Genomic DNA, 27,962 nt, shown 5'->3' on the forward strand with positions numbered 1-27,962 from the left:
ATGTAATCAATCAGAAAATGATTGAGGTGATAAAAAAAAAACTAATTTAATTAAAACGTAATTTAAGGGACGGGTGGCAACCCTAAAATAAACTTAACTTTGTTTATTGTTAAGTTTTACATTCTTTATATACACAAACTGTAAATTACAACTTTAATGTCCCCAAGCAGGAACTGAAATTGTATTTAGGCCTCAACGTCTAATCACATCTAGTCAAGAATAGCTAGTTTGATATTGCTTGTTAATGTTTTACTGAGCCTCTTCTGTTTTTTCTTATTATGGTAAATTTATATCTTCTTGTTCGCTTATTATTATTTGCTGATGTAATAACTCTGCAATGTACTTTGGTTAGGTATTTTAATGTAGGAATAACAAATATGTTGTGATCATTTAGCCTATTCTTGTATTTTGAAGTTGCATTATCTAAAAAAAACGTATTTCTACGAATTACACAAATTACACTTAAAACAACACAACTTAAGAAATGAAATAACAAATCCAAAAAGCACACAAAACAACTGTATACAAACCATAGACTGTATAAAAACAGGTACAAACAAGCAGCAATCTGGTTATGAGAAATGCGCAGTCCACCTTCTGCGCATATGGCACGTCACGCGCTCCCAGCAGTCTTTGCGGTTGCTCTCGATTGGTGGAATTTGAAATATGAGCGACGGTTTGGGTGACGGGGCGGCACGAATAAACACAGCCGCGGAGTTTAAACCAATATAATACACATTATCCACTCACAGCCCTGTAAGTCAACAAAATTAACTAGTTTTAATGAGCATGTTTTGCTGTCCTGTTCTTGTTTGTATGTTTGTCAGCTCGGGTGGGTGTTAATGTCATTTATTTGTGTGTCAGATCGACTTATGAATCGTAAAATTGTGTAACGTAATTGTCATTTCAAACGAACATAAGGCTATACTATTGACAAAATGCTAAAATATATAGGACCTTTATTATTACCATCAGATGTGATTAAAGGGTTGTTATAGTTATTCTCGGTAAATCAGAGGCTGTTATTTCATCCAGCTCTTTTATGTCTTCGGATTAGTGTCTTCTCATATGTTTTTATTTATTTATTTTCTAGAACAGTATGATGGAGTCAGGGCTAAAGGACGATACGGCAAGACTGGAAACGATAGCCGTGGAAGATTTAAGAAGAAATCTGTCCTCAGATTTCAGTGAGTGTTCAGATTTCCAGGTAAGATGACAGCCGACCATGAAGAATGGTACAGGAAAAAGTGTGATTTTAACATTGTGATCAATGAAATAATCAACAGAAATGTTTTGGGCCCTGATGTTTCTTTTGAAGGACCCGTCTGAGCTGGAGAAGGAACATCTGAAGGTGTATCTTAGGATAAGACCATTTTCATCAGCTGAGATTGAGAATGGAGAATCACAGGTGAAAAGAATGAATAAATGGTTCAAGGATCCTGCACACATTGAAGCACCCTAAAATACAGACTCTCATGTAGAACTTCTTTGTATAGGGTCAGGAAAAAAATATTTTAAAGGGAAAATGCCCCTGAAAAACAGTTTCAAATATTGTCTCTAAATAAAATGATTAGTCTGTGCCATCTCTCTGTGTTTTTGAAGGACTGTGTGGCCATTCAGCTTCCAGAGACTGTGCTTCTCAAAGCTCCACGATCGTCTCTTTCTGCCAGGCTCAGTGATAAATCAGTGCCAGTTACAGCCCAACGTTTCCAGTTTTCTCAGGCAAGCAGACCCATCAGCACAAACCAAATAGATTGTGACTGATTACGTGAGCCAGAAGTTTTTCCTATTTAACCATTCAGAAGAATCTTCAAATTTGCCTTTGGAAATACTGTTTGAGGTCAAATGTTGTGCTCTGTTATGAGTCATGCACACAGCCCTGTCACGATAACAACTTTTTGTTGTGCGATATATTGCCCCAGAAATAATTTCGATAAGCGATAATATTGTCATTTTAAAGACCATTTTATGCCACTAAATATATAATCATAATGTAACAGCATAATAATGCAAGAAGGCCTAAATACTTCCTAATGACTACACACTTTTACATTTTTAAGAATATTAGCTCATGGAATTTAAGTATCAAAATACTAGATACCTTAAAAAACCTAAATAAATAGTTAATTAAAAAAATCTAACAAAAAGTGCAAAGTAACAAGTAGATAAAAGAAAAATGCACAAAGAACTTTGTTTTACCCTGTCCTTCTTTTCTATGTAAATTAAGGGTGCACACTATTGCTGAAAAACACGATCACTACTCAGCAGTCAGATGTCCATATGCACAAAGGCACAGGTCCCTAAACAAGATCATATCTGCAGATTAAGGTTTTTTTTTTTTTTTTTTAAACTAGCACCTCATGACTATACCATGTTGTGTACAAGAAGATGCAAAAGACACAGGCGCAAGTGGAATGTACAAAACGTAGTGATATTAATTAGTAAATATAATGTATAATTAATTAGTAAAATGTATAATGTAAATAAAAGTAAAAATAATAATGGGCGATATATTGCATCACCAAAAATTATTAATGTACATATCATGTACATATATTGCACGATAAGTTGATATATTGATTATTGCGACAGGCCTACATGCACATAACTTTATTCAAAAATTATTCACAAGGTGATATTAACATTGTGGTATTTTTAGGTTTATGGTCCAGACACTACCCAGAAGGAGATGTTTGATGGCACAGTGAAGGGTCTTGTGAGGGATGTGCTAGAGGGACAGAACTCCCTGGTCTTTACATACGGTATCACCAATGCTGGGAAGACCTTCACTTTTTTAGGTTTGGATATTTGGTTTTTCTTATTGTATTGATGGACTGGATTATTTTCTGTTGTAATTGACATAATGCCACACATTTTGTCAATAGAGCTTAAAAGTCAATGTGTTAATACTCCACAAGACCAAAACGCATTTTAATGTGAGCAAGAAGCAAAAGTTGTTTCCGAAGCAAAAAGATGTTATGTTTCAAGGTAACTTCTCTCTGAAGAAGAACACAATAAAGCCCAGGAATATGAAGTAGGGTCAGTTTTGATCAGACCAACCATGTAAAAGAGTGTCTGTGCTAATTCAGAAGTAGCAATGGATCATTTGTTCCACATTAAAAACAAAAAGGGCAAGAAAGACTATATATTTTCTCCAAGGGTTCTGTCCATTGGTTAACTGATTGTAGGCAAATCTGATTGTGTATTGTGACATTTTAAAAAAGACTTACGAGATCCAAAATGTATCAACACAGCATGCATGAATGAATCATTCATAATAAGTAATTTCATAATTAAGATGTATTAACAAAATACAAATCTTGAATTTCCATACTGTGGCGACTTTAACAGTGATTTGCTTTTTTGTAAAATATTCAAACTCAAGAATTATATCCTGATGGTGTTTTGATGTATTAGGTTCGGATACTGATCCAGGCATCTTGCCTCGTTCCCTCAACATGATCTTCAGTAGTCTGGATGGTCGCATCTTCACCCAGATGTGCCTAAAACCACAGAGGTGCCGGGATTTCATCCGGCTCACTAAAGATCAGCAAAATGAGGAAGCAGCTGGCAAACGCAACCTGCTAAAGCTTTTTAAAGAGGTACTGTAGGTCCAGAGCTGGGTTTATTAATTTTACAAATTGTGGTACATTATGGATTCCAAATAACATGACAAAATTGTTGTTAGTAACATAATCCATTATATTACACATTTAAGGTAATATAATCAGACTACTTTTAGATTACTTTTTGACATCTTTTTTTCCTTTTTTTTTTTTTTTTACATTTGATTTAAATAGGATAATATGTACCATATATTATATTACATCAAGGTTTTCCAAACTTGGTTTGTGAAGGAACTGCAGGGGGTTTATGAGTTTAATAAAAAGTAAATAATTTATAAAATCATAAAAATGTTTCATGAAATTTCTTTTTTAATGAATCAAAATTAAACGCTTACTTAAAACAATGAAATATTTGCTTAACTACATGAACCAACATGAGAGAACCATTGACATGCAAATGTGCTACTTTTTTTATTTAAAATATTTATTTTAACATCTCAGGGGTACTTCAAATAAAAATGTAATGGGTGAAAGAGGATCAGATAACAAAAAAAAAAAGAATGGTTAATTTGTGCATTTTAATGGGTTTGAAAGACAAACGTCTTCCAAAGTAATACATGGTAAAATATTGTATCATTCAAAAAAAATTATGTCTTCATCAGCAGTTGATGCAATGTTGAAACTCTTCTTAAACCTGAAGTGATTTTTGTAAATCCAGTGGTCAAAGGCAGTGTAGCCACCAGATCTCTGTGTGAATGCCCACAAAACTATGACTTTCTGAATGTATATAAGCAGTAGGCTATTTTAGAAAGAACCATTTAAAAGATGAAAAAGAAGAGTTAGGGAGAATGTAATTTAATCTACTTAAAAATATATTAAATTTTTGTAATCCATGTATGTCATGATTTGAAAAACTTCTGTTTTCAGGGGTGCTTCATATGACTCAATCTTTACTTTTTGTCTTCTCTTTAGACTGATGCACAGAAGAGTACATCTTGCCATAGCTCGAAGTCTGATCTTGAAGGTAAAGAGATTTTTTTTTATGAATTTTTGTTACACCTTTTGCTTGGCAGTCTGCTTATAAATTGTCTGGCTGACCCATAACTTTCTGGTTGCCTCTTAGATGGTTCCACTCTAAGTGATATAAGCTCTGCAGTGAATGAGAGGAGCTTAGCTGTGGATCTGGATATACACACCAAGTTTTCTATTTGGGTCTCATTTTGTGAGATCTACAATGAGAACATCCACGACTTGCTAGAACAGCATTCAAACAGTGCTTCAAGGAGAACCAACCTCCGTCTTTGTCAGGATGTCAAAGGAAACTCATTCATCAAAGGTAAGTGGTCATCTGTTCCTGTAACTTACTATTTATTCTGTTATTGAACTGTTACAATGTGTTCATGAACCCGATGGCTCATCCAAGAAAAAGTTAAACCCTGATGTTATATAAAGTTTTGCATATAACAAAAAGTAATGCATGCTGTAAGCCTGCATTTTCATATACATTTCTCTTGTATGCACTTAACAGATTATTTTATCTAAAGTGACTTCAAGTTATATATTTGATCAGTTTAGGAATTCCCTGAGAACCAAACCCATGACCTTGGTGTTGCTAGAACCAGATGCCGTTTGAGCTGGACGAATTAGATTACACTGTAGTATTTCTTCATTAAATTATTCAGAAGAGCATTGTATTTAATGTGTAAATATTAAAGTGACATTAATTTTTTTTTCTCTTTGGCTAATGTGTAGTAGCTAAAACTGGCCAGGTGCTGGTGCCACAGCAACAAGTAAAAATGTAGCAATGCAATGAGAGCATTTCCATGTGTTAAGAGTGATTCCATCAGTTAATATAAGGTGCTGAATCAGACTGTGTCTTTTGCTCATAACAGTTTTTGTTTTCTAGATCTGAGATGGGTGCAGGTGAGCAGTGCTGATGAAGCCTTAAAAGTGATGAAACTGGGCAAAAGGAACCAGAGCATCTCCAGCACTAAACTCAACCTACTCTCCAGCAGGAGGTACACTATATAAATTCTATACCTTCCTGCTGTTTATCCATTTTAATACCGTGGGTGTTGTATGCATATATTATTCTGATTTCATTTCATCTTTGCCTGTTTTTTAGCCACAGTATTTTCTCCATCCGGATTTTGAAGGTGGAAGATGTAGGAATACCCAGAGTGGAGTCAGTTAGCGAGTGAGTCTGTGTATCCTGATCTGAGCTCTCTACAGGTTGTGTTGTTGTGTTTCAGAATGGTTTGTAAAAGTATGTACTCTGGTTCAAGGCTGGCGCTGTGTGATCTGGCCGGATCAGAGCGATGTGCTAAAACACAAAATATAGGTGAACGGCTGAAAGAGGCAGGAAACATCAACACCTCTCTACTCAGCCTGGGAAAATGCATCAATGCACTCAGAAATAACCAGCAGGCAAGGTATACAATTTCTTTTTTTCTTTTCTATTCTTTTCTTTTTTACTTTTCTTTGTCCTTTTCCTTTTAAACACTTATTTTGTCCTTTCAGACAGCACGTTCCATTCAGAGAGAGTAAACTCACTCACTATCTGCAGGGATACTTTACCGGCCGGAGCAAAGCCTGTATGATTGTAAACATTAACCAGTGTGCCTCCATGTATGATGAGACGCTCAACGTGCTTAAGTTCTCTGCTGTAGCTCAAAAGGTGTGTAACATCCTTATGTCTGCGTCTCACTCCTAAAAGGGTAAGATCACTCAATAATGAAAATTGTCATCAATTACTCACCCTCATGCCATTCGTCTTTAAATATTTAATGTAACCTGAGATATTTTTAATGAAAGCGTAGTGATTTCTGTCCCTTGATTTGAAAATCTATTCCACCTAAACTTGATTAGCAGATATTCAGGTTGTACTATACTTTCTAAATACTTTACTAAACACTTTCTTTAAAGGGTGATCTTATGTTTTTTTGTTAATGCTCAACTGTAGTGGTGAATTTGTGTGTGTGTGTTAGGGCTGGGACAACACGTCGAGGTCATCGATGACGTCGACGCAAAAAATACGTTGACACAAAATATGCGCATCGATTCGTCGACCTGTTTTTATTTCTCTAAAAAACGTTTGCAAAACTTTTGGCTTATGTGCGCTGAATATACGAGATGGCCGGATCAACATTCTGTCCAACGTTATATAACCAATCCAGGGGTTTTTCTGCATTGATCTTTTTTTTTGGCGGCTGTCAAAGCCTTATTTGATCGGTGAGTGATGTAGAATAGAATGACTGTGCTGCGCCTGACAGGGCGCGTACGAGAGAGAGCCCCGGCTGTGCGCGCGCACTCACAGTCTTCAAACAACACGAGCGCTTCTTGCTCTCTCTCTCCCTCGTGCATATTAATCAAAATCATTAAACACGATAGAAAAAGGGAGAAACACCCAAGTTTCACACGCGTTCGCGCACTCACAGTCTTCAAACTACACGAGCGCTGTCTTGCTCTCTTGCTCTCTCTCACTCTCTCTCTCTCTCTCTCCCTCCCTCCCTCCCTCGTGCATATTAACCAAAATCATTAGACACGATAGAAAAAGGGCGGAACGCCAAAGTTTCACGCGGAGCATTCGGAGATTTTTTTTTTCTACATGACAGGCTGCTGGCTCCCACTGTTAATTTTTATTTTTTATTTTTTGGAAAAACACTCTCTGTATTAGCTTAAAGCCCTAAAGTTTACATTGGTTACTGTACTCTTTCAATTGCTCTAAACAAGTATTTTGGGTTTTATTGAATGCTAGACATCAAGTTGTTATTTTCATCTGAAAGAAGAACTTTTTTTCAGTAATCTAGGCCCTATGTGTTCAGTAATCTTGTTTCAGTAAGCTATGTGTTTTCAAGGCTTTAAGGTTTTATTGAATGCTATCTCTTTACAAGTGCAAAGTAATGCATTCTTAGTCTGTCTTTTATTTTGTAATTTTAAGAGCAATAAACATATATTGCAATGTTAAGGAATTCATGTTTTTTTCATTCAGATATGTAAATCAACATGTATAAATTGTTAGTAGTCAATTAATGGGGAGATAATCGAAATCGAATCGGTCTGGAAAAATTAATCGTTAGATTAATCGATGCATCGAAAAAAATAATCGCTAGATTAATTGTTTAAAAAAATAATTGTTTATCCCAGCCCTAGTGTGTGTGTGTGTGTGTGTGTGTGTGTAGGAAGACAAATGCTAAATGTTTTTTTTGTAGCTGTGTTATGGGAAGTTCAGTGTTTTTCAGGTGGTGGTTCTCACCACTAAGAGCGTTCCAGTGGTGGTGAAAAGGAGTGCCAGAGAGGTTTCCTTCATTATCAACAACGTTGATCGACGAGAAATGCGGCGCAGCTCGCTTGTGCGATGGGACCCCAGCCTTGATGATGTCCAGGAAGATTCTGACACTGAGGAGGATGAAGAGGAAAGTGAAATGGAGGACACCATTCTGGATGCTGAGGAAGAGGGGAAAGAGACTGTGCTGCTCGATAGAGGGGTTTATGAGGTGAGATCTGTCACCTTACACCATAAGTCACGTCTATAGTAATTTTAATTTTTGTCCTTATCATCCAAAGCTTTAAGTGTCAGACAAGCTTTTATTGGTTTTTCATCCACTCATCATATATTGATGTGTTAATATTTTTATATCGTTGCTGCATGTTTTTGTTTGCATAACACTGAGGTTTCTGCGTCAGCATGGCTGTTTTGTGTTTGTATGTAAAGGCCCAGCTGCAGTTTATAGAGGAGATTCAGCAGCAGTTGAGGAAGGAGAAAGCTGAACACTTAGCTCTCGAGGCACGTGTTCGAGATGAAGTTACAAAAGAATTCTCTGAGCTGATTTCGCAGATGCAAGAAGATTACAGGTCAGAGATCACAGGCCCCGGTACTTAATTATGTGTAATTAAAGCAAATTACAGGTCATGCTGTATGATGACCCAGACCGCTTTCCTTTTTTTTTTCTATTTTAGTGAGCGCATGTCTAGAGAGAGGGAACTGATTGAGGAACGCTGTGAAAGGAGACTGGAGATTCTTAAAAACCTGGTGGGAAAAACGGCTGTGGAGGACGACAGCATGAATTTGGCTGCGACCGAATCAAAGGTACAGATATACTGTATTTTTCAGAGCAGATATTCAGGTTGTACTATACTTTCTAAATCATTTTACATTTCATTAACATGTTCTTTAAACAGTGATCTTATGTGTTTTTAATTTTTTTTTTTGTTAATGCTCAACTGTAGTGGTGAATTTGTGTGTGTGTGTGTGTGTGTGTGTGTGTGTAGGAAGAGAATCATGTCTTTCTAGACAGCATTCTTGACTCTATGAGCAGTAACCTGGCTGGAATCAAACAGGATGCCCAGACTGCCCAGTCCTGCTTGGTGACCTCTGACCCTAAAGTCTCCGTGACACTGCTAGACCTTGAGAAAAAGGTCACCGATCTTTCAAAACTGCTCCGTGAAACTCAGAATAATTTGTCACTCAAGACAGAGGGTGAGAAACAGTAGCAGATAAGCACACCCACAACAAATGTGAGTCTGGACTACAAAACCAGTCATAAGGGTAATTTTTTTTTTTTTTTAAATCGAGATTTATACATCATCTGAAAGCTGAATAGATATGCTTTCCATTGATGTATGGTTTATGATATGACAAAAGTTGGTCAAGATGCAACTATTTGAAAATCTGGAATCTGAGGGTGCAAAAATAATCAGAATACTGAGAAATTGCCTTTAAAGTTGTCCAAATGAAGTTCTAAGCAATGAATATTACTAATCGAAAATTAAGTTTTGATATATTTACGGTATGAAATTTACAAAATATTTTCATGGAGCATGATCTATGCCGTCAGCATTATCACCCTGGAGCCTAAGACCTGTTGTCCACTGAAGCTAAGCAGGGTTGAGCCTGGGCAGCACCTGGGTGGTAGACCTTCTGAGAAAACTAGTCTGCTGCTGAAAGAGGTGTTAGTGAGGCCAGTAGGGGGTGCTCACCCTGTGGTCTGTGTGGGTCCTAGTACCCCAGTGTAGTGATGGGACACTATACTGTCAACAAGCACTGTCCTTCGGATGAGATGTTAAACCGAGGTCCTGACTCTCTGTGGTCATTAAAAATCCCAGGATGTCTTTCGAAAAGAGTAGAGGTGTGACCTCGGCATCCTGGCTAAATTCGCCCATTAGCCTCTCACCATCATGGCCTCCTAACAATCCCCATATCCGCTGATTGGCTTCATCACTCTGTCTCCTCTCCACCAGTAAGTTGTTGTGTGGTGGGCATTCTGGCGCAATATGTCTGCCATCGCATCATCCAGGTGGATACTACAAAACTGGTGGTGGATGAGGAGATACCCCTGACAATGTAAAGTGCTTTGAGTGCCTAGAAAAGCGCTATATAAATTTAAGGAATTAATTAATTAATTAATATCCTAATGTTTCTTACCCAAGTGACTTAAAACTGGTTTTGTGGTCAAGGGTCACAAATCTTCAATAGCACAGAAATGTTTTGTGCATCCCCTCTCCCTTTGTTAATTTTATATATAACCCCCCACCCCCCTTAAAATCTTAAAAATGTGTAAACCCGTATTATGAGAGACCGATCCTTTTGCAGTAGGACTATAACCACATACACTTGCTTAGTGCTGCTCACACTCCACCTTACCAAGCTTCCTAATTGCTTTATCTAACACCAAGCCCCATACTCCCTCACAGAGCTGGAAACCCAGAGCAGACTGTCAGATGAACTGGAGGAGGTGAAGAAGGTAAAACAGCCACTGTAAAATGCTTCTGCTATTTTTGCACACAGTATGAGGACCAGACTTACAGCATTTCTGCATAGGCAAGCTCCACTTTTATTTTGTTTTTCTTCAGAAACTATAAAAATGTAGTTGAAGTTGTGGCTTATACTTTTGACTATAGGCTCTGGAGAGCCACAAGCAAAGGGAATGGGAGCTGAGTGAAATGTGCAGACAAAAGGACGAGATGGTTTCCAAACTCCAGACAGCTCTTGACCAACATGTAGAAAACACAGCTCAGGATGTGAGTGTGAACAGAGAGAGATTTGATTTCAAATGTCCATAATAATTGGATGGTCTCTGTTAGATTGTTGTTGTTTTTATGTTTAAGGCTGGATTTATTTGATCAACTAATCAGTAAAAACAGTAATCTTGGTAAAATATTATTATATAATCATTTTTGTCTTTAGTGTCACATGATTCTTCAGAAATCATTCCAATATGCTGATTTGGTACTAAAGAAACGTTTCTGCACGTTGTGCTGCTTAATATTCTTTTGTGAACTTTGATGCAGTCTTTGTTGGATAGAAATTATAAATGTATAACAGTCAATTAATTTATGAATGAAAAAAAAGGACAGACCCCAAACTTTTGAACAATAGTGTAACAGTATTTTAACTGGTTATGGTAAATAATATTTCATTATTATTTACTATATTTCATTATTAAGTCATCCATTTAAAAAAAAAACATTTTATCCATTCGGAGCTGGCTAATTGTCACTTTAAACTCTTGTGAAGAAAAGATCTGTGTTCAAATTAAATTATTTTTCCACAATACAAATAACATGACAGAATTATCATTTTGGGTGAACAGTTCCTTGACTTTTTTTTTTTTTTTTTTTTCTTTTTTTTGGATTTCCAGAGGACTCAAATTGACTCCATCAAAAAGGAGATCATCCAACTTAAATGCGATTGTACCTGCTCAGAGCAACAGCCTGTCACCCGGACTGAAACCAGAAAGCGGCGTCAGGAAAGGGAGGGGCTTGATGGACAGCCCCCTCTCAAGAAAGGTACAGACTACGCCCCAGGTGCTGAAAAGTGCCTCCCAGCTTTTGTCACAACCAGAGGAGCTGGCCGAGAGAATCGGGTCAAAGGACGACGATACCTTCATGGTCAAAAAAGGCTCTCAAACATGAAGAAGTGATCATTTTAAATATGTTTTAGAAAAAGTTACCACCGTGCATACCACCTGTATCTCAAAGTACTACTGTGAAGTGTACTGTTTTTATGAGCTCAACTGAATAAAGAAGTATATTTATTTTACACATGGAGAACACTGCACACAATTAAATGCACTATAAGCTATAAAAGAATAAAAAGGATTCTTGATTAAAGTATTAAAGCAGCTCCCACACACAAGGTGCTTCACGAGTATGAATAAAAGGGCTTTCAGCCTGAGTTATTCAACAGTTAAATGCCCCTCTATCATCTTCAGAATTAAATCAAATTGAAAATTAATTTTATTCCCAATGTGCAAGGAAAGACTAGTGCATTTTAGATTAAATTAATTACTTGCTTTGTTGCCAGGCCAGTAGAAATACATTTGAAATTTGCCTGGTTGTACCGAACTAATTTAAATGTTGAAGCAATTTTTTAATTAAAACAATTGATATCAAACAAACACTCATAAATATTGTGTTATTGCATGTCGCACCAACAGATTATCAATATATAAAATATATATATCTCTCTGTTACATGTTTCTGAAGTGCTCCATTCTTTATAGGTCCTCTGGGGGACTCAAAAGGTCAAGATGATGTTCCAAATAATGGATGTCAAGACTCCGCCCTTCTTGAGGTCAAAGGTCAGCTGGAGTGTTGCCTTGCTGAATCCAAACAAAAAGACAAGCAGATCACAGATCTAGAGCAGGAGTGCCACACGTTAAAGATTTGCATTCAGGATCTGAAGTCTAAACTGGAAGAAAGAGTTTCACAGGAACATATTCTGCAAGAGAAGGTGCATCAGACATCCTTGGAAACTAAATCATTGGTAACGGCAGTGGATTGCAGCAACTTGAAGGTAGAAGCTGTGTCCAATTATAGCAACACTACAGATCATTTAAAAGTTTCTTCTCTAGAACTGGCTGCTGCCAAATCACAAATGGCTAAGCAAGATCATGAACTGGGAGAGAAGAACAAACACATCTTGACTCTTGAACAGGAAATTACACTACTGCACCGGGAAGCAGAAACCTCCAGAAACACATTAGCTGACTATGATGACCTCAAAAAAGTCAACTCTGACCTGCAGACTGAGATGACAACCCTTCGTGGGATCAAAGCTGAATTAGAAGAGAAGGTGAGATGCCTTGAGAACGAGAAGAAAGAGAGAAACGCAGCACAACTGTCTAAAGAGGAGGGACTTGAAGACGGGGAGGTTGGGCTGACAAACCCTAACACTCTTGGATCTAAAAACAGGGAGACCCAGAGCTCTGAAAAGGAAGCTGAACTGACACAGAGGGAGAATGCCCTAGCATCAAAGGAGGCTCAGCTCTTAGTGCTTCAGAAGAAGCTGAAGGAAGCGCAGGAGTGTCTGGAGGAGGAGGAGACTAAAGCTGTGCAGGAGGTGCGCAGGAGGGAAGCGGAGAGGAGGAGGGAGCTGCTGGCTGTGGCAGAGGAAGCCATCGCTCAGAAGGATGAAGAGCTACAGAAGAGACAAGAAGAGATCAACCGGTCAGTTATGTTCCTCCTCAATTACATTACAGTTTCCTAAAACACAAGTTACATTAAACCACCATACAAAATCAGTTCAGTTTATTTTTGCATCATTGGTGTCACACACGTCAAACACATTCAATAATTTATTTCTTCATATGTGTTTATATACACTATAATTCAGTGGTTGAAATAAATTAATGCTTTTATTCAGCAAGTATACATTAAATTGATCAAAAGTGACATTATTTCAAGTAAAGTTCTTTGCATGGTTTCCACAACAATAAGCAGCACAACTGTTTTCAACATTAATAATGGTACATGTTTCTTGAGGGTTTTGACCCTTGATTTCTGAAGGGTCATGTGACACTGAAGATTGGAGTAATAGCTGGTGAAAATTCAACTATCGCAGGAATAAATTCAAATACATTTTCAAATATATTAAAATGGAAAACTGTTTTAGTTTATAGTATTATTTTGCAGTTTTACTGTTTTTAAATGCAACCTTGATGAGCATAAGGGACTTCTTAAATCTTAACCAATCCCAAACTTTAGAACAGTAATGTATAAAATGTGTGTGAAATGGAAAAATTTACTATGTATTATCATTTTGTGTATAGTCCATTCATTTGTACTTGAATGGCTGATTTTTTTTCTTTGAAAAACAAAGCTTGTTTTTGGTCTTTGAAACTGACTTTAATGGTGTGAACAGGAGTATTGGCAACTTTACTATAAGCATTAATAATTTTCATGAAAGCATCAAACAGCTTGCAAAGTTTTATTACTTATTCCCTGAAAGGAATTTTCTTGCTTTATTTCAAAGATATTGCACAAGATGACTGCTTTTGTTGGATTAATGATTATTCCACACAGAAAGACATTGATTTATTTTAGCAGCCTGGAAGGCTTTTTATTGTCTCTTCTTACTAAATAAGATATGAAAAATATTTGTAATTGAAATTGTGTGTAATGGGCTTTTAGCTAGTGGTTAACCAACATGGATTTGAAAACAAGGTGCATATTTGCTGAAGTAAAAAGAAAACTAATTTTACACATGTACTCAGATATCACTGAAAAAAGATCAATTAGGAACTATCAAAAGGTAAAGCTAAACCCTTCTCTTAATTGACCAGGCAGACCATTTATCAATACGTTTGCATCAGATTTACAGTTTCTTTTTTAAATTTATTTATTTATTTTTTGGTATTCATTCTATGTGCATGTGATTTGTCATCACTCAGGTTAAAGGAGGAGATTAAAACTAGTGAGTGTAAGTTGAACAGTTTGGGTGTTGATCTGCGCAGAAGGGAAGATGATTCATCTGATCTTCGGGAAAAACTTGGTGACTCAAAGAAACAGATTCAGCAGGTCCAGAAAGAGGTGAGAACTCACTCTGTTTCACTCATTTACATTTATGCATTTAGCAGACGTTTTTATCCAAAGCGACTTATAGTGCATTGAGGCTATACAATTTTTTTTTTTTACCAGTATGTGTGTTTCCTGGGAATTAAATTGAACTCACAAACTTTTTTTTTGCTGCTGACGCAATGCTCTACCAGTGAGCCACAGGAAAACTATACTATATTGAATCTGACTGCTGTTGACTTGTGCTAAAACTTCTTATGGCTTAGATCTCCTCCATGCGGGAATCTGAGAAATCTCTACGAATGAAGCTCAGTGACCTAGAAAAGACTAAAGCACAGCTCCAGAATGAGATCACTAACAGGGACCGTGCCATCAACCAGTTGAAAGCTGTAAGCACCACCTAGCGATCGATAGCTAAAACCACAAAGAATGTGAACTAACTAGTCATGTGATCTAATTATTTCCTCTATGTTCTAAAACAGGAACGGTCTTCTGAATCGAAGTCAGATGAAAATCTGCTGCGGTATCAGAAAGCATGTAAAGGTAGACCATATGTTGTTTAATTGTCTGCGTCTGCAAAAGCGTGTGCAGGAATGGGTGTCATTTATTGTCAAGTGTTTAATTAAATGCGTGGCAATAAACAGTAAAGCATGTTAATGTTTGTTGATGGTTTCCGTAGATTTGCAGGAGCGCGAGCGTGTTATTGAAGACATGCGTTTGGCTCTGACAGAACAGGAGGAAACACAGGCAGAGCTGGACCTGGAGCTGGACAGCAGAGAGGCTCAGATAAATGAGCTCACTCAGGGTACAAGATCACATGGAGAACACTGCATTCATAATACTTTAATGTACTGTTTAGAATTTAATAGTAATAAAATGTGTGTGTGTGTGTGTGTGTGTGTGTGTGTGTGTGTGTGTGTGTATACATTTCCTGAAAGTATTGCAAGGTGTTGCTGTCTAACCTAATATAAATTGAAAAAAATTAATACAAAATACGGTGTGTAACAGTTTAAGTTTATTAGAAAAAACAACATTTGGTATCTCCCCATTTTGCTTTATTCACTTTGTTCTCCAGCATGATTTGAGGGGATTTTTAAAGATCATCTTGTTCTTTAAAGGGAACTTTTAAAAAATACTGTAAGAAGGAGTTCCTATTATTAATATTATCATTATTATTATTATAGTCACATATGTATTTATTTCTTAGTGACTTAATGTAAGCACAGAATTTTGTATGTTTCTTATTGTTATATCAACATTTTTGTTTTGTTTTAAAACCTTTAAAATTCCAAATTTTATATTTGTGTTATTTATTACTTCGCCGTATTTATTTCCAGAAATGATGAGGTTGAGAGAATTGCAACCTGAACAGAAGAACAGAAGAGATTCCAGATCAATCTCTGATGACGTTTTTCAGGCCAGACAACAGATCACTCAGGCCCAGGAGAGCTTAAAGGTCTGTTGGCCATATGTATTCTTTCTTTTTCAACTGGATAAGAAATGCATGTTCACTGTCTTTGTTTGGTTCTTCGGGGTTCATGTTTGTAGCTGGCCAATGAGAAGCACCAGGCAGAGCGTAAGAAGTGGATGGAGGATAAGTTGGTTCTGATTGGTCAGGCTAAAGAGGCTGAGGAGAGAAGGAACCAGGATATGAGGCGATATGCTGATGATCGAGAACGGCATGCTCGCCAACAGACCGAAATGGTAAATAGCAGCGTGTGTTCAGACACTAAATATATTTTTAGTTAAAGAGAGTAGGACTGTTGACTGTGTCAATTAGGAGTCTCTTGCTGCACGTCTTGCTGCTCGTGAGGAAGAGATGGAAAGCTGGAGAAAAGAGAGAGACACTCTTGTCTCTGCTCTGGAGGTTCAGCTGAAAAAGCTTATCATGTCCAATACAGAGAAAGACCAACAGATCAAGACCCTACAGTCCAGAAATACATCCCAAACACCAGAGGTCAGTCTAGTGTCTGTTACAAACTCTTTCTATTCATGCTACACTACCATCTAGAAAATACCATTTTAATGATCAAGTGACAGTAAAGCCATTTAAAAATTAAATTCAAATAAATGCTGTTCTTTTGAACTTTCTATTTATCAAAGCATCGTGAAAAAAAAAAGTATCACAGTTTCCACAAAAATATTAAGGAGGACTACCATTTTCAACATTCATACAACCATTGATCATAATAAGAAATGTTTCTTGACCATTAAATCAAGATCAGGTAATCAGATTCAAACCTAACTGAATCCAGTAGTAGCATAAACCAATCATTGCACGGGGTAGGCAATAAGCAATATATATCAATTTTGGTTAATAATATTTATCATAATATTAATGTAATAATGCAACTTTCATATATCTGTTCAGCGTGTATTTTTAAATGTGTACGATTATTTGAGATAAAAGCATTCTTAATTCACTCAGTGGGACTACAGGTGCATTTTGGAAAGTGTGATAGCAGTGTTTTCATTGTTCAGTGGCAGTGAATACTTGATTCTGATTGGTTGACAGACATTCTAAGGGTTAATTTAGTCCTGAATTGTTTACTGCATTCGTGTCAAATTAGCAGACCTTCAAAGAGCCATACAGCTCATTTGAAGCCAAGTAAATCTAATAATTGTAACTTCAGTAATTGTTTTTAGCTGACTGGGACCACTGTCCAGCTGAAAAATATATTATAGTGATGGAGATCTAGTAATGTAGCCTGTGTGACTAGAAGACATGTATGTGTCACATATACACGCAGATTCCTATTGTCAACAATAGTCTTGTTTCTGCAAATATACATTAATTTTAAACCATGTACATTAAATAGCTGTATTACCACCTGGTGGTTTTTTGTGTTGTTCTACAGTTCCTTCCTTCATCATCAATCTTACCCTACATGAACATTTTGTCCCTGTCTCAGGAGGTCACTGAGGACAGCAGGACCGAGGCACTGCAGGCAGAGCTGGCTGCAAAGGAGACAGAGATCCAGAAACTAAATGAACAGCTCCGTGTCAGCATCATGGAATCAAGCAGCCTTCTCAGAAACTCCTCTACCCAGGTTTGACACACGTTTTATTACTGCCATTCACCCATTACCTTTGTTGATTCATTAGAATCCACATATGACAAATAATCGCTGTCAAAAAAGACAAAGATCATAATTTGAAGTCACTTTACTCTGAATGTTCTCAAAAAGCTTTTAGCCATTTGTACTAAACACACTGCTGAGTGGCCTTGTCCTTCAAACGGTCTTTTAAAAAAATATATATTCCTCATTTTATATATGCCTGAGCTGAGTCCTCTGTATACTAGGATAAACTGCTAGTCCTGAATAGAGCTTTTATAAAGATTCTATTATATTCAGTAGAATAGCCATTTATTTATTTCCAAAGAATTCCCCACACTGCCTGTTTTGTACACATGCATTCATTCAGGCAGTTCTTATTTATTTGTACCAACCTGATGTGATGTGTGTTATTTATTAAATTGAGTTTCTAATTCAATGTTGAGTGAGGCATGTTGATTGACTGTCTCTAAATTGCTGTGCTAGACAATGGAAGCAGAAATATCTGACATGAAGCCTCTGAACACCAGTACACTTAAACGCACAAGCAGAGCCAGAGGATCTGTCACCAGTCAGGTAAAACAGAAATGCGTATTATTTATCATTTAATTGTAAAAATGTCAATTACTTTATGTTGGTTGCTTATAATTTTATTCTTTTAGTTTTCATTTAGTTTTGTGCACTAGTAGATTCAACACTCGAGTGCATATTCATCTCTCTTAGTTTTGAACGATCTGTCAGTAACAATAGATAAACAACACAAGGGAAAGTTGTTATGCTGACATTAATGGTATAATGAATTAATGATTTAGATGAATATTAATGTATTAATATATTACCGTTCATGGTTGATTCATTTTAATTCCTATTAGATTTATGTTTGTTTAGACCACAGTCATTTAAAATTGATTAATTATATATATATTAGTATGTGAAAGAATGTGTATATACTAGAAGTGTAACGGTACATGTGTTCATACTGAAATTCTTCATTTTTTTACGGTTCGGTATGAACAAATACAACATTGTTTCAGTGTTAATTTCATTAACGAAGACAACAACGAAAAATATTCGTTAACGAAAAATTTTTATGTGACGAAGACGAGACGTTGACGAGCTAAAAATAATATCTGATGACAAAATGATGACGAAATTTATGCTGCATTTTCGTTAACTAGACGGGGCTGGACTTTAATGTTATTTGATGACTACCGGACATTCAAAATGCATCCACACACCTGAGCCTGTTAATAAATGTCTTTGGGATCATTAGAAAATCACAGGGGTTGGAGCTAAACTCTGCAGTGCACTGGCCCTCCAGGGCAAGATTTGAATAACCCTGCTATAGGCTATTTTCTTTCAAAATGTGCTTCCCTGTCATTGGATTGTGATTGGATAAGGGCCGTTAGCATATCAGTATAGCAGCCGCAGTGGATGTACATACAATATATAAGTTGCTCCCTTTTCACTTCTGTTAAAGGGATAGTTCACACAAAAATGAAAATTGTCATAATTCAAGAATTTCCAAAATCAGTCCTTGTTTCAAATTTCTCATTAGTTTAATTGATTTAGTCTAAAGAGAGAATAATTAATGATTATTTTAATTTGAAAACTACATATAAAATAGCTACCAAAATAAATTTTGGTAACTACAGTTGACTAAAAGTAATAACTAAAAGTTGGCCAAAAATGCAATGACTTTTCGTCGACTAAAACTATGAAAGACTCAAATTACTAAAATGTGACTAAGACTATTAAGCATTTTCGTCTCAAGACTAAGACTAAATCAAAAATGCCTGCCAAAATTAACACTGCATTGTTTTTTACCACTGCACGAATGAAACTTCATTGGAAACTTCCAGTTTTATATATTGTTACTTTTGATGAGAAACAAAGTGTCATCTTTCAAATTTATTTATTTTTGTAAATTCAAACGATAAATGCTGTTTTGTCTCTCTTTGATGTGGCACGATAGAAACGGACACGCTAAGTGAGCGTTATCATCTCTTCCTCTTTACTACTGGCTTTAACATGAAATTAACTTGAATGAGCAACACACGCCTCAAGTAATCGCTTAGTCAGTGGTTTAACCATGGAAAGACATCAATAAAAGAGATTGTAAACAAATTTTCACGTAGCATTTAATTGATCTCAGACATTAATTTCCAACGCTAAAAAAGAGCATTTCATGAAATATTAGACCAGTGGTTTTCGGTATCGCAGGTGGGCTGCCAATTACTATTAAAAGAAATAATATTGTTAATATATGTAAAAATGTCTAAGTCATAACATAACATAATTTCATATATATAATTAAATAACAAAAAAGAAATATTAAACTGTTATTATGCTTCCACTATTCGAGCTCGCTGATTGGTTTAAGAATAAACCACCAATTTATCTTAGATATTTTTGCTGCATATGCTACAGAACAACAAATTCAAACATGCATAAATGGCTGTTGTGTTTCCTCCTGACTGCTTGCTCCGCTGACTGTCTACCCGCTGCCGAGCTCTGCCTGGATCTGGTTTTCCAGTTTTGCTGAGCGGTGCCAGCCAGAGTTATTTTCTGTTCATTTCCAATCCATTCCAGTCCAGGGCTGTGCGATTAATAGAAATCGTCATAAAATCACGATTTGAGCGTGCGCGATTTCTAAATCGCTTTATAGCACGAATTTCCGCGGCCCTGACCTCCCGTAGTATGCGATCAGAACCAATCAGAATGCATTACGCCTAGAGCGAGAACAGAACAGACTGGGCATATGCCTGTAACTCCAGGTTCACACACTGTCTGTGATGCCCCTTTTTTCCGAGCCCATGTTAACGGATCAAAGCGTTCACACTGCACGCGGTAAAAGGCTAGAAATAAAAACGTGCGAAAATAATTAATATCCAACACATGAGCATAGAAAGAGTTGTGAGCGCACAGGACGCAGTTTAAGTGAGAGGAGACATGTTTTAAGTGCGCACACTCTCTCCGCGCAGAGCAGTGTGTATCTGAGCAAGCACTTCTGGTTTTGTGACAGCGCAAAGGAAATCTGCGTGCGAACAGAGAGATTCGCCCTCGTGCATTATTTTACTGTGCTTTGGAGTTATATTTATGCACTCTCGCTGCTGACCGCATACACATACTGTATACACACTGCAAAAACCTGAGGCACCGCTACAATTAATGAGCTCTATGAACAATGCATGGCAAAAAAGAAAAAAAAAGTCCCTGGACACGGGATTTTTTTTTTTTTGCCATAAGTCTATACATTTTGTATAGTGATAATTTTGACTTATGTCTGTTCTAGAGACGTTACAATTTTTTTTGATAAAGCTCTAATTGGTTTTCTTTTGGAAATATGTTTCAAATTAATCCTGAATGCATTTATGACTGTAAAAGCATATCGGTGTGTGTCACAATCGCAAAATTGATCAAAGAAATCGCGATAGGTTTTTTTTTTGTCCATATCGCACAGCCTCAGTTCATTCAATAAATACAGTTAACAATCTAGCTTCTGAGTACTTAGTTATTAACAGTTAATTTTTTTGAAGTGGGCCGCGCAAACATATGTGTGTGGTGGTGTGGGCCGCGAGCTAAAAAAGGTTGGGAACCACTGTATTAGACCATATACTCATTATATTTTACTTTACCTGTTAGTTAGCAATGAATTATTTAATGTATGTTTAAATACATATGTTATGAAAGTTGAAAGTTTTGACTGCCACTGTGTAAATGAATAAATTTCAACAACAAATAGAAATTATAATTTACAAGTTAATTAAAAAAACTGCATTCTATGCAATTTAAATGTTTGCATACGCCTCTTTTTTTGTTGTTTTAAGTTGTGTGTTGATTATTATATTAAAAATAAATAGTAGTTAAATTTAAAGGAACACTCCCCTAGAGTTAAACAGTTGTGTTTTACCATTTTCTAATCCATTCAGCCAATCTACGAGTCTGACAGTAACACTTTTAGCTTAGCTTAGCATAGATCATTGAATCTGATTAGACCGTTAGCATCCCGCTCAAAAATGACCAAAGAGTTTCTATATTTTTCCTATTTAAAACTTGACTCTTCTGAAGTTACATGGTGTACTAAGACGACGGAAAATTAAAGAACTTTTAATAGAATGATAATAATAGAACTTTTAACTAGAAAATAGCAACTTTTAATTTTCCGTCGTCTTAGTACACAATGTAACTACAGAAGAGTCAAGTTTTAAACTGATAATTTTTGAGCAAGATGCTAATAGTATAATCAGATTAAATTATCTATGCTAAGCTAAACGTGCTACCACCAGACCCGGAAACTGCTGAATGGATTCGAAAACGGTATAACACAACTGTTTAACTCTAGGGGAGTTGGAAACCGAGCCTATTTTCTAAAAAAGTGGAGTGTTCCTTTAAGCTTGCTCTCTTGTTAATTGTAACCTTATAGTAATGTAAAATAGCTCCCTATAGTTTAGAGCAGAAGCTGATGTAGATTTTTTTTTTTTTCCCTAGGAAAATTTATTTGAATTATTTGAAAGAAAGAGCCTTTTTGTTCAGAATACCACTGTTTTATAAAAACGAAAAAGTAGTCCCCACCCCCCGCGCTGTACCGAAACCATACTGAATCAACATGTTTACAGTTTAAAATGTTGGGGTCAGTAGGATTGCTTATATCTAATCTCTAGTATTTTACAGTTGTGGAACATCTTGTCTCGTGAGAAGAATTTGTTGCACTTGCTGATTTTTTTATTTTTATTAAAAGTATCTACATTTACATTATGAGTATATGCACATTATTTCTCAGTCCACTGATTATGATAATCACGTTAATAATAATTATCTTCATATCACAGATTTCATCCGGTAGTTGTCCGCTGGTGCTAGATTCGTCAGAGATCTCCACGGAAACAGGCAGACGTTCCAGGTTTCCGCGGCCCGAGCTGGAAATTTCCTTCAGCCCTCTGCAGCCGGATCGGTTCGCTCTTAAGCGGCAGGGTGAAGACTCTGCCGTTACTGTAAAAATCTCCCGACCCACACGCAAGAGGAAGAGCGGAGAGATGGAGAAGGTGATAAATTAAATGGATGGAGGGGGGTTTAGAAGATGGTTCTTAATTCACACAAGTTAGAATCGAGTGCTGTGACTGGAATGACCTTCAGTCATCTTGTGCTTGAACTGTTGTCTAATCTTTTCCATTTCTAGCCTTAGAATCATGGGAAATTGAGTAGCATGTTAGTTCAGATTTATCACACAATGTTCAGTCCTTTTCCTCCCCTTTAGTTGATTAATTAAAAAAAATATTATATATATTTCTCATAAAACCAGCAGACCATCTGCTGCTGACCTAATCTGCACAGCCAGCAGCCCTTTAATTGTCCTAATTAGGCATTAACAAGGCTCTAATTTTCCTCACTTATGCTCAACGATCAGTGTTATTTGTGCACACGCAGCAAAATAGCAGTCCTATTAAGCATGTAGTTCTGTGTGTGAGAATATATTTATATGTGTGTGTGTGTGTGTGTGTGTGGTTAAGCGTGCCTTGGCCTAACCCAACACACTCTTCTCCAGGCAACATAAAAACTTGTGCACACTTGTTTTGGGAGCAATAACAATAATTATCGAATACACAGTAGGTTTATAGATTTCTTAAACCCGTCTATGGAAATTTAATTGAATTAGGGCGTTAACATTTTAATCTGTTACGCTTTATAAGGGTAGCTATGCACTTAAAGAGTCTCTAGTCTGGGTAGGTCATGCTATTCTCTCCAAACAGCAGCACTGTGAAGGTGTTATTTTGCACACCGAAAAACTGCTTTCCACTAAGTGCTCTTTTATTGACAATCGTGTGCTCTCTTGCTGGTTGTCCCTGGCAACAGAGTCACGCTTCCACATGCTTTCTAGCTGCTAATTGTCAGAGACTTTTGTAATTGAATGACTGGAACAAACTATTTTTAATGGCACTTCTGTTCGCTTGAAGAGGAAAGGAGGCAGGAGCAGCGTGGTGAAAAAGAAAGCTTTCTCTGAACCCAGTGCTCAGGTACCCTCTTCCTGTTTAATCCTACCACAGCTCTTCCACGTTCAGGACTCCTAATGGTCTGGACTCTCAGACACTCAGGGTCATGACTTCATTTCCTGAAGTTATCCCACTGAGCTGGATATTGGATGTATAAATCCATAAATTGTGAAATTACTTTTTTTTTCTTTTTTTTTGGCCCTCTCTGTTTTTTTTTTTTATTTCTCACTAAATCAATTCAATGTTCCATTAATTAAGTTAATGGCAAAGTTTGTCCTTAAAATCAACATGAAACCCAAATGGACTCTCTTTACTTTCTTAAATAAATAGAAGTATTAATTTCTTACTGGGTAAAATCTATTTCATTCTCATTGAAAATTCTTTTTTTACTCTGAAATGTGTCCCATTACGAAAGTAAATGCATATGCTGCTTCATGTTGACTTTAAAGGCTCTGTTTTAGCTTCCAAACTCATTTACTAAAAGCAGAACATGACCTAGCCTAAACCTCTTTGATCAAAGTAACTATAAAGTCTAAAAATAAAGAAATAAAATCCTACCAATTGCCTTATTAATCCTTTAAAGTCCCTAATAAAGTTTTGGTGACCATTTCATCCAGGCCATTTGTTTAGAGTTCCTGATGGTGGAAATGCAGCTTATGAGTCATTATCCCACAAGCCTTTGATGCATCAAAGAAATAATAACCTTTCTATCAAGGTGGGTGTGTAAATGGAATGGGTTTTTCTATATGTTTTTACAGATCCATTAGGGTGATATTTCATGTAAGAGCCATCCATGCCCTCAGTGCCAGGGCATTTGTTTTTACATGATGCATAAACGACAAAGGCTTTGGGAAATAATGCTCTGTAGAATATAAAATGCACCCATAATTCATCATTCACTCATCAAATCCTCAAGATCACGACTTTTCAAATTTAATTGGAGGAAATTATTGTGATCCTGCAATCCATTCAACCTCAACACCTCTGAATTATTGTAATTACACTTTCCCATTTCATGGCAGGGAAACACCAGCACCTGACTGCAGTACAAGCCATCATTCTTGATCTCTCATGCGTTTCCCTTGGGTACGATTGAACGGTGAACGATTTGGCAGGTTCCTGGAAGTCAGGGCATTAGTCTTCCTTTAATGCGAGCTTGCAAGTCAGAGAGTGACATAGTATCTTACCTCCCAACACTGGAAACAGCAGGTGACAGGTGTGACAGACAGAGATCCGCCCCTGTCCGCCCTGTTTAGACTGGCGGGGGTTACGAGCGTGGCATTGGCTGTCACATGCAATGTCACAGATGTGATCTTGTTGTCTAGAGAGAGAGATCGCGACAGGAAGGGAGTGATGGAGTGAAAACACAGACAGGTTGGTGAGAGAGAGACAAGAAGAAACTGAAAATGATGAGTCACTGGAGAGACTAAGAACTCTTTCAGACTGAATCATTTATTTATTCTGCAGATTAGATTTTTTTTCATGTATTTGTTTGTGTGTGTGTGTGTGTGTGTGTGTGTAGAGAGAGCGATTGAGAGGGATATGGCAGATGCTCTGTTGTCTTATTAATGATGATTTAATGCACTGCACTAGATCTCTCAACTAATCCTCAGGGGTTTGTGCTCTCTTGAGTGTCAAGAAATTAACCAGCACTGTTTCCAGCTGACCTGAAACCAATTTGTGTTTTGTTCGGATTAAAGATTCAGATCAGAGAGTCAGACACTCAGTACTGCTGTCAGTGTTTCTTCATATGCATTTAACATATAATTAACAATTCTACGATTGCTTGTTGGTCAGAACATAAGCAGATTTTCTGTTAACCACTGCGTCTGGGTAACTGTTCATTTCCTTTTCTAGTTGATCATCATAAAATCCATCACATCTTATCTGACCAATCACAGCAAAGCATTCAGATTCTACTAAGGCCTGTTTCACTGTCTGCATTGTGTGAACTGCATATATTCATTTTTGGCAGCCATATTAATTGGTTACAGCATTCGTGCTAAACTCTTATTTACATGCAGCAATTGGCATACAAATCCTTTTATTCAGTAAATCTGACTGAATTCAAACAATTTAAGCACTTTATAGCTACACTTTGGTGTTTAGGTCCAATGTAGACTTGTTACCATACAAAAGTTTGGGATTGGTAAGATTTTTTTATTATTTAAAAAAAATAATAATAAAGAAGTATCTTAGGCTAACAAAGGCTCCATGTAAAATGCAATTTGTTTGTCATTTGTGTCACATGATCTTCAGAAATCATTCTAATAAGCTGATTAGATGCTCAAAAAACATTAATTTGAATTATCAATGTTGAAAACATTTGTGAAACATTGCGAGAGGTTTTTCAGGGTAATGGAAAGAACAGCATTTATTTACAAACATTGGTAATATTATAAATGTCTTTACTGTCACTTTTGACAGTTTAATTCTTCTCTGCTGAATGAAAGTATTCATTTCTTAAAAAAAAAATTTGATCCCAAACATTTAGATTTCATGCCAGTCAATTTTTTTGCATTCTATATGCCTCAATTTTAATAACTATTTTTTATATTAAATAATAGGCTTTGTTTAGATACATTTTCAATCTTGGTGTAGGTCTGTTACACTACAGAAGCACTGTTAGTATGAAAGCACAATGCAAACCTGTTGTTGTAGCTGTTGCTTTGCTCACACTTTGCAGAAAGAAACAGGCCTAAAATAAACCAAACCAAAGCATTAATGTTAACCTTCTGATCTCTGAAATATTTGTTTACTCTTGCACTTTGTCATTCCTCAGGATGGGGTGGAAAGTGAGAACGTCAGGAATACAAGGAGTAGAATGACTCCTCTCCTAACGCCTCATCAGGAAGAGGTGAGTAACCACATTCTAATACTCAAGTAAATTTATTAAAAAAGAATGTTCTATCATGAGGAAATCGATCTCACAAGGTTGATACTGAAATTCAGGTTTAGATTAATTAAGAGATATAATAAGTTAGAAATGAGGTGGAAGAAGGAGGTATAGACAGTGGAGGAGTTAAGTGAGAGAAAATGCCTCAGAGTCACTGCATCTCACACACATACACGTACTCAAAGACTGTGATTGAAAGAATTGTGAATCCTGATCGTAGCAGTGAGTGATGAACACTGTTCTCATTCCTCTTATGCCCAGGAGTCAAACCAAAAAGGAAAAAAAGACAAAACCATCCAGAAGATTGGAGACTTTCTTCAGGGCTCTCCTACTTTCCTTGGAAGTAAAGGTCTGGGGAAAAAAAAAACATTTTCCATCATTACCTAGACTTTGTCAGACTCGGCCATCTTATTTCTGACAATCACATGCTTTCTCTGTTTCAGCAAAGAGGATCATGGGACTGATGAGCAGAAAGTCCCCTGATGGTGGGGCGATGTCTCTAAAACTCAAATCCAAACGTGACAAACAAAAACATGACAGACCAGATATCTCCTCCCCAATGGACATACCAGCCCATCAGGTACTGTACTGCTTAACTTACACTCTTGTTCAAAATGTTGTGGTCTGTACAAGGCTGCATTTATTTGATTACAAATACAGAAAAAAAACAATAATGTGAAATATTACAATTCAAAATAAGTGTTTTGCATTGTAATATATTTAACAATTATTTATTCCTGTGATTGCAAAGTTTACATTTTCAGCAGCCATTACTCCAGTCTTCAGTTAACATGATTCTGATGTGTTGATTGGGTGCTTAAGAAACATTTCTTCTTATCAATGTGGAACAGGGTTTTGCATTTTTTTTTTTTTTTTAGGATTCTTTGATAAAAGTTCAAAAGAACAGCATTTATTCGAAGCAGTTTCCAATCACTTTTGATCAATTTAATGCATCCTTATTAAAGGATTCTGTTCTTTAAAGGATAAAAAAACTCTTACTGACCCCAGACTTTTGAAAAGTAGACTACTTTACGCTGTCAATCTGTACAATGAACTTCATCCTAAAATGACATTTAACGTTCTTAGTGACCGTTGACATTTGACCTCTCTTGTAGATAATTGGCCGGAATCCAGAGGAGAAAGAAAGTGAAAACCTTACCAAGAAACGTCTTCGCACCAGAATTGTGAAATAAGCTAGAGGGAAATGTATTTGTATTCTGTATTTTATGTTTGTTTGTTTTTTGTATTTTAAATCAAATGCATTTTTTTTATTTTAATTTTAATCTGATGCACATTTAGAATATTATGTATTAGTTAAATTCGCTTTTTACTTTTTTAGCAAATATAGCACATAATATATTATCCTGCAAGTGAACTTACACTAGGGCAAGTTGAGATGATGGACAGTTTTCATAACTCATGTATGGAAGAATGAACATTTTAGCTGCTCAAGTTAGAATATAAATTAATAAATCACTACTGCACATTTCTGACACAAGCTGTACATTTAAATGACGGTTATTCGTTTACATTGTGCTTAAGCTGCCCTGTATTTAAACGCAGATCTGTTGTCCAACTAACCACTTTCTACTTTTCAAGATATAAAAATGCACACACACAAACATAGCAAAAATTAAAGGTTTATGGGTTATTGTGA

At 36.5% G+C, this 27,962-nt stretch overlaps 1 protein-coding gene across 1 annotated transcript; it reads left to right on the forward strand.

Annotated features, from left to right (window-relative positions):
* The first annotated feature begins 606 nt into the window (after positions 1–606).
* kif20ba (kinesin family member 20Ba) lies at positions 607–27,962 on the forward strand. Its single transcript, XM_059520249.1, has 35 exons — positions 607–756; positions 1,094–1,207; positions 1,319–1,408; positions 1,603–1,722; positions 2,660–2,798; positions 3,418–3,602; positions 4,539–4,590; positions 4,690–4,902; positions 5,473–5,584; positions 5,692–5,763; positions 5,852–5,998; positions 6,087–6,243; positions 7,808–8,062; positions 8,281–8,420; positions 8,526–8,655; positions 8,838–9,045; positions 10,260–10,309; positions 10,467–10,586; positions 11,207–11,354; positions 12,071–13,016; positions 14,240–14,378; positions 14,630–14,752; positions 14,846–14,906; positions 15,043–15,168; positions 15,701–15,819; positions 15,912–16,067; positions 16,144–16,320; positions 17,276–17,413; positions 17,906–17,995; positions 22,252–22,464; positions 23,374–23,433; positions 26,192–26,266; positions 26,567–26,654; positions 26,749–26,885; positions 27,421–27,962. Exons 2-35 carry the CDS (start codon positions 1,100–1,102, stop codon positions 27,496–27,498), a joined length of 5,172 nt encoding a protein of 1,723 aa, XP_059376232.1. The 5' UTR covers positions 607–756; positions 1,094–1,099; the 3' UTR covers positions 27,499–27,962.

This window comes from Carassius carassius, chromosome 32, assembly GCF_963082965.1.
Source record: "Carassius carassius chromosome 32, fCarCar2.1, whole genome shotgun sequence".
In the NCBI taxonomy this organism is placed as follows: domain Eukaryota; kingdom Metazoa; phylum Chordata; class Actinopteri; order Cypriniformes; family Cyprinidae; genus Carassius; species Carassius carassius.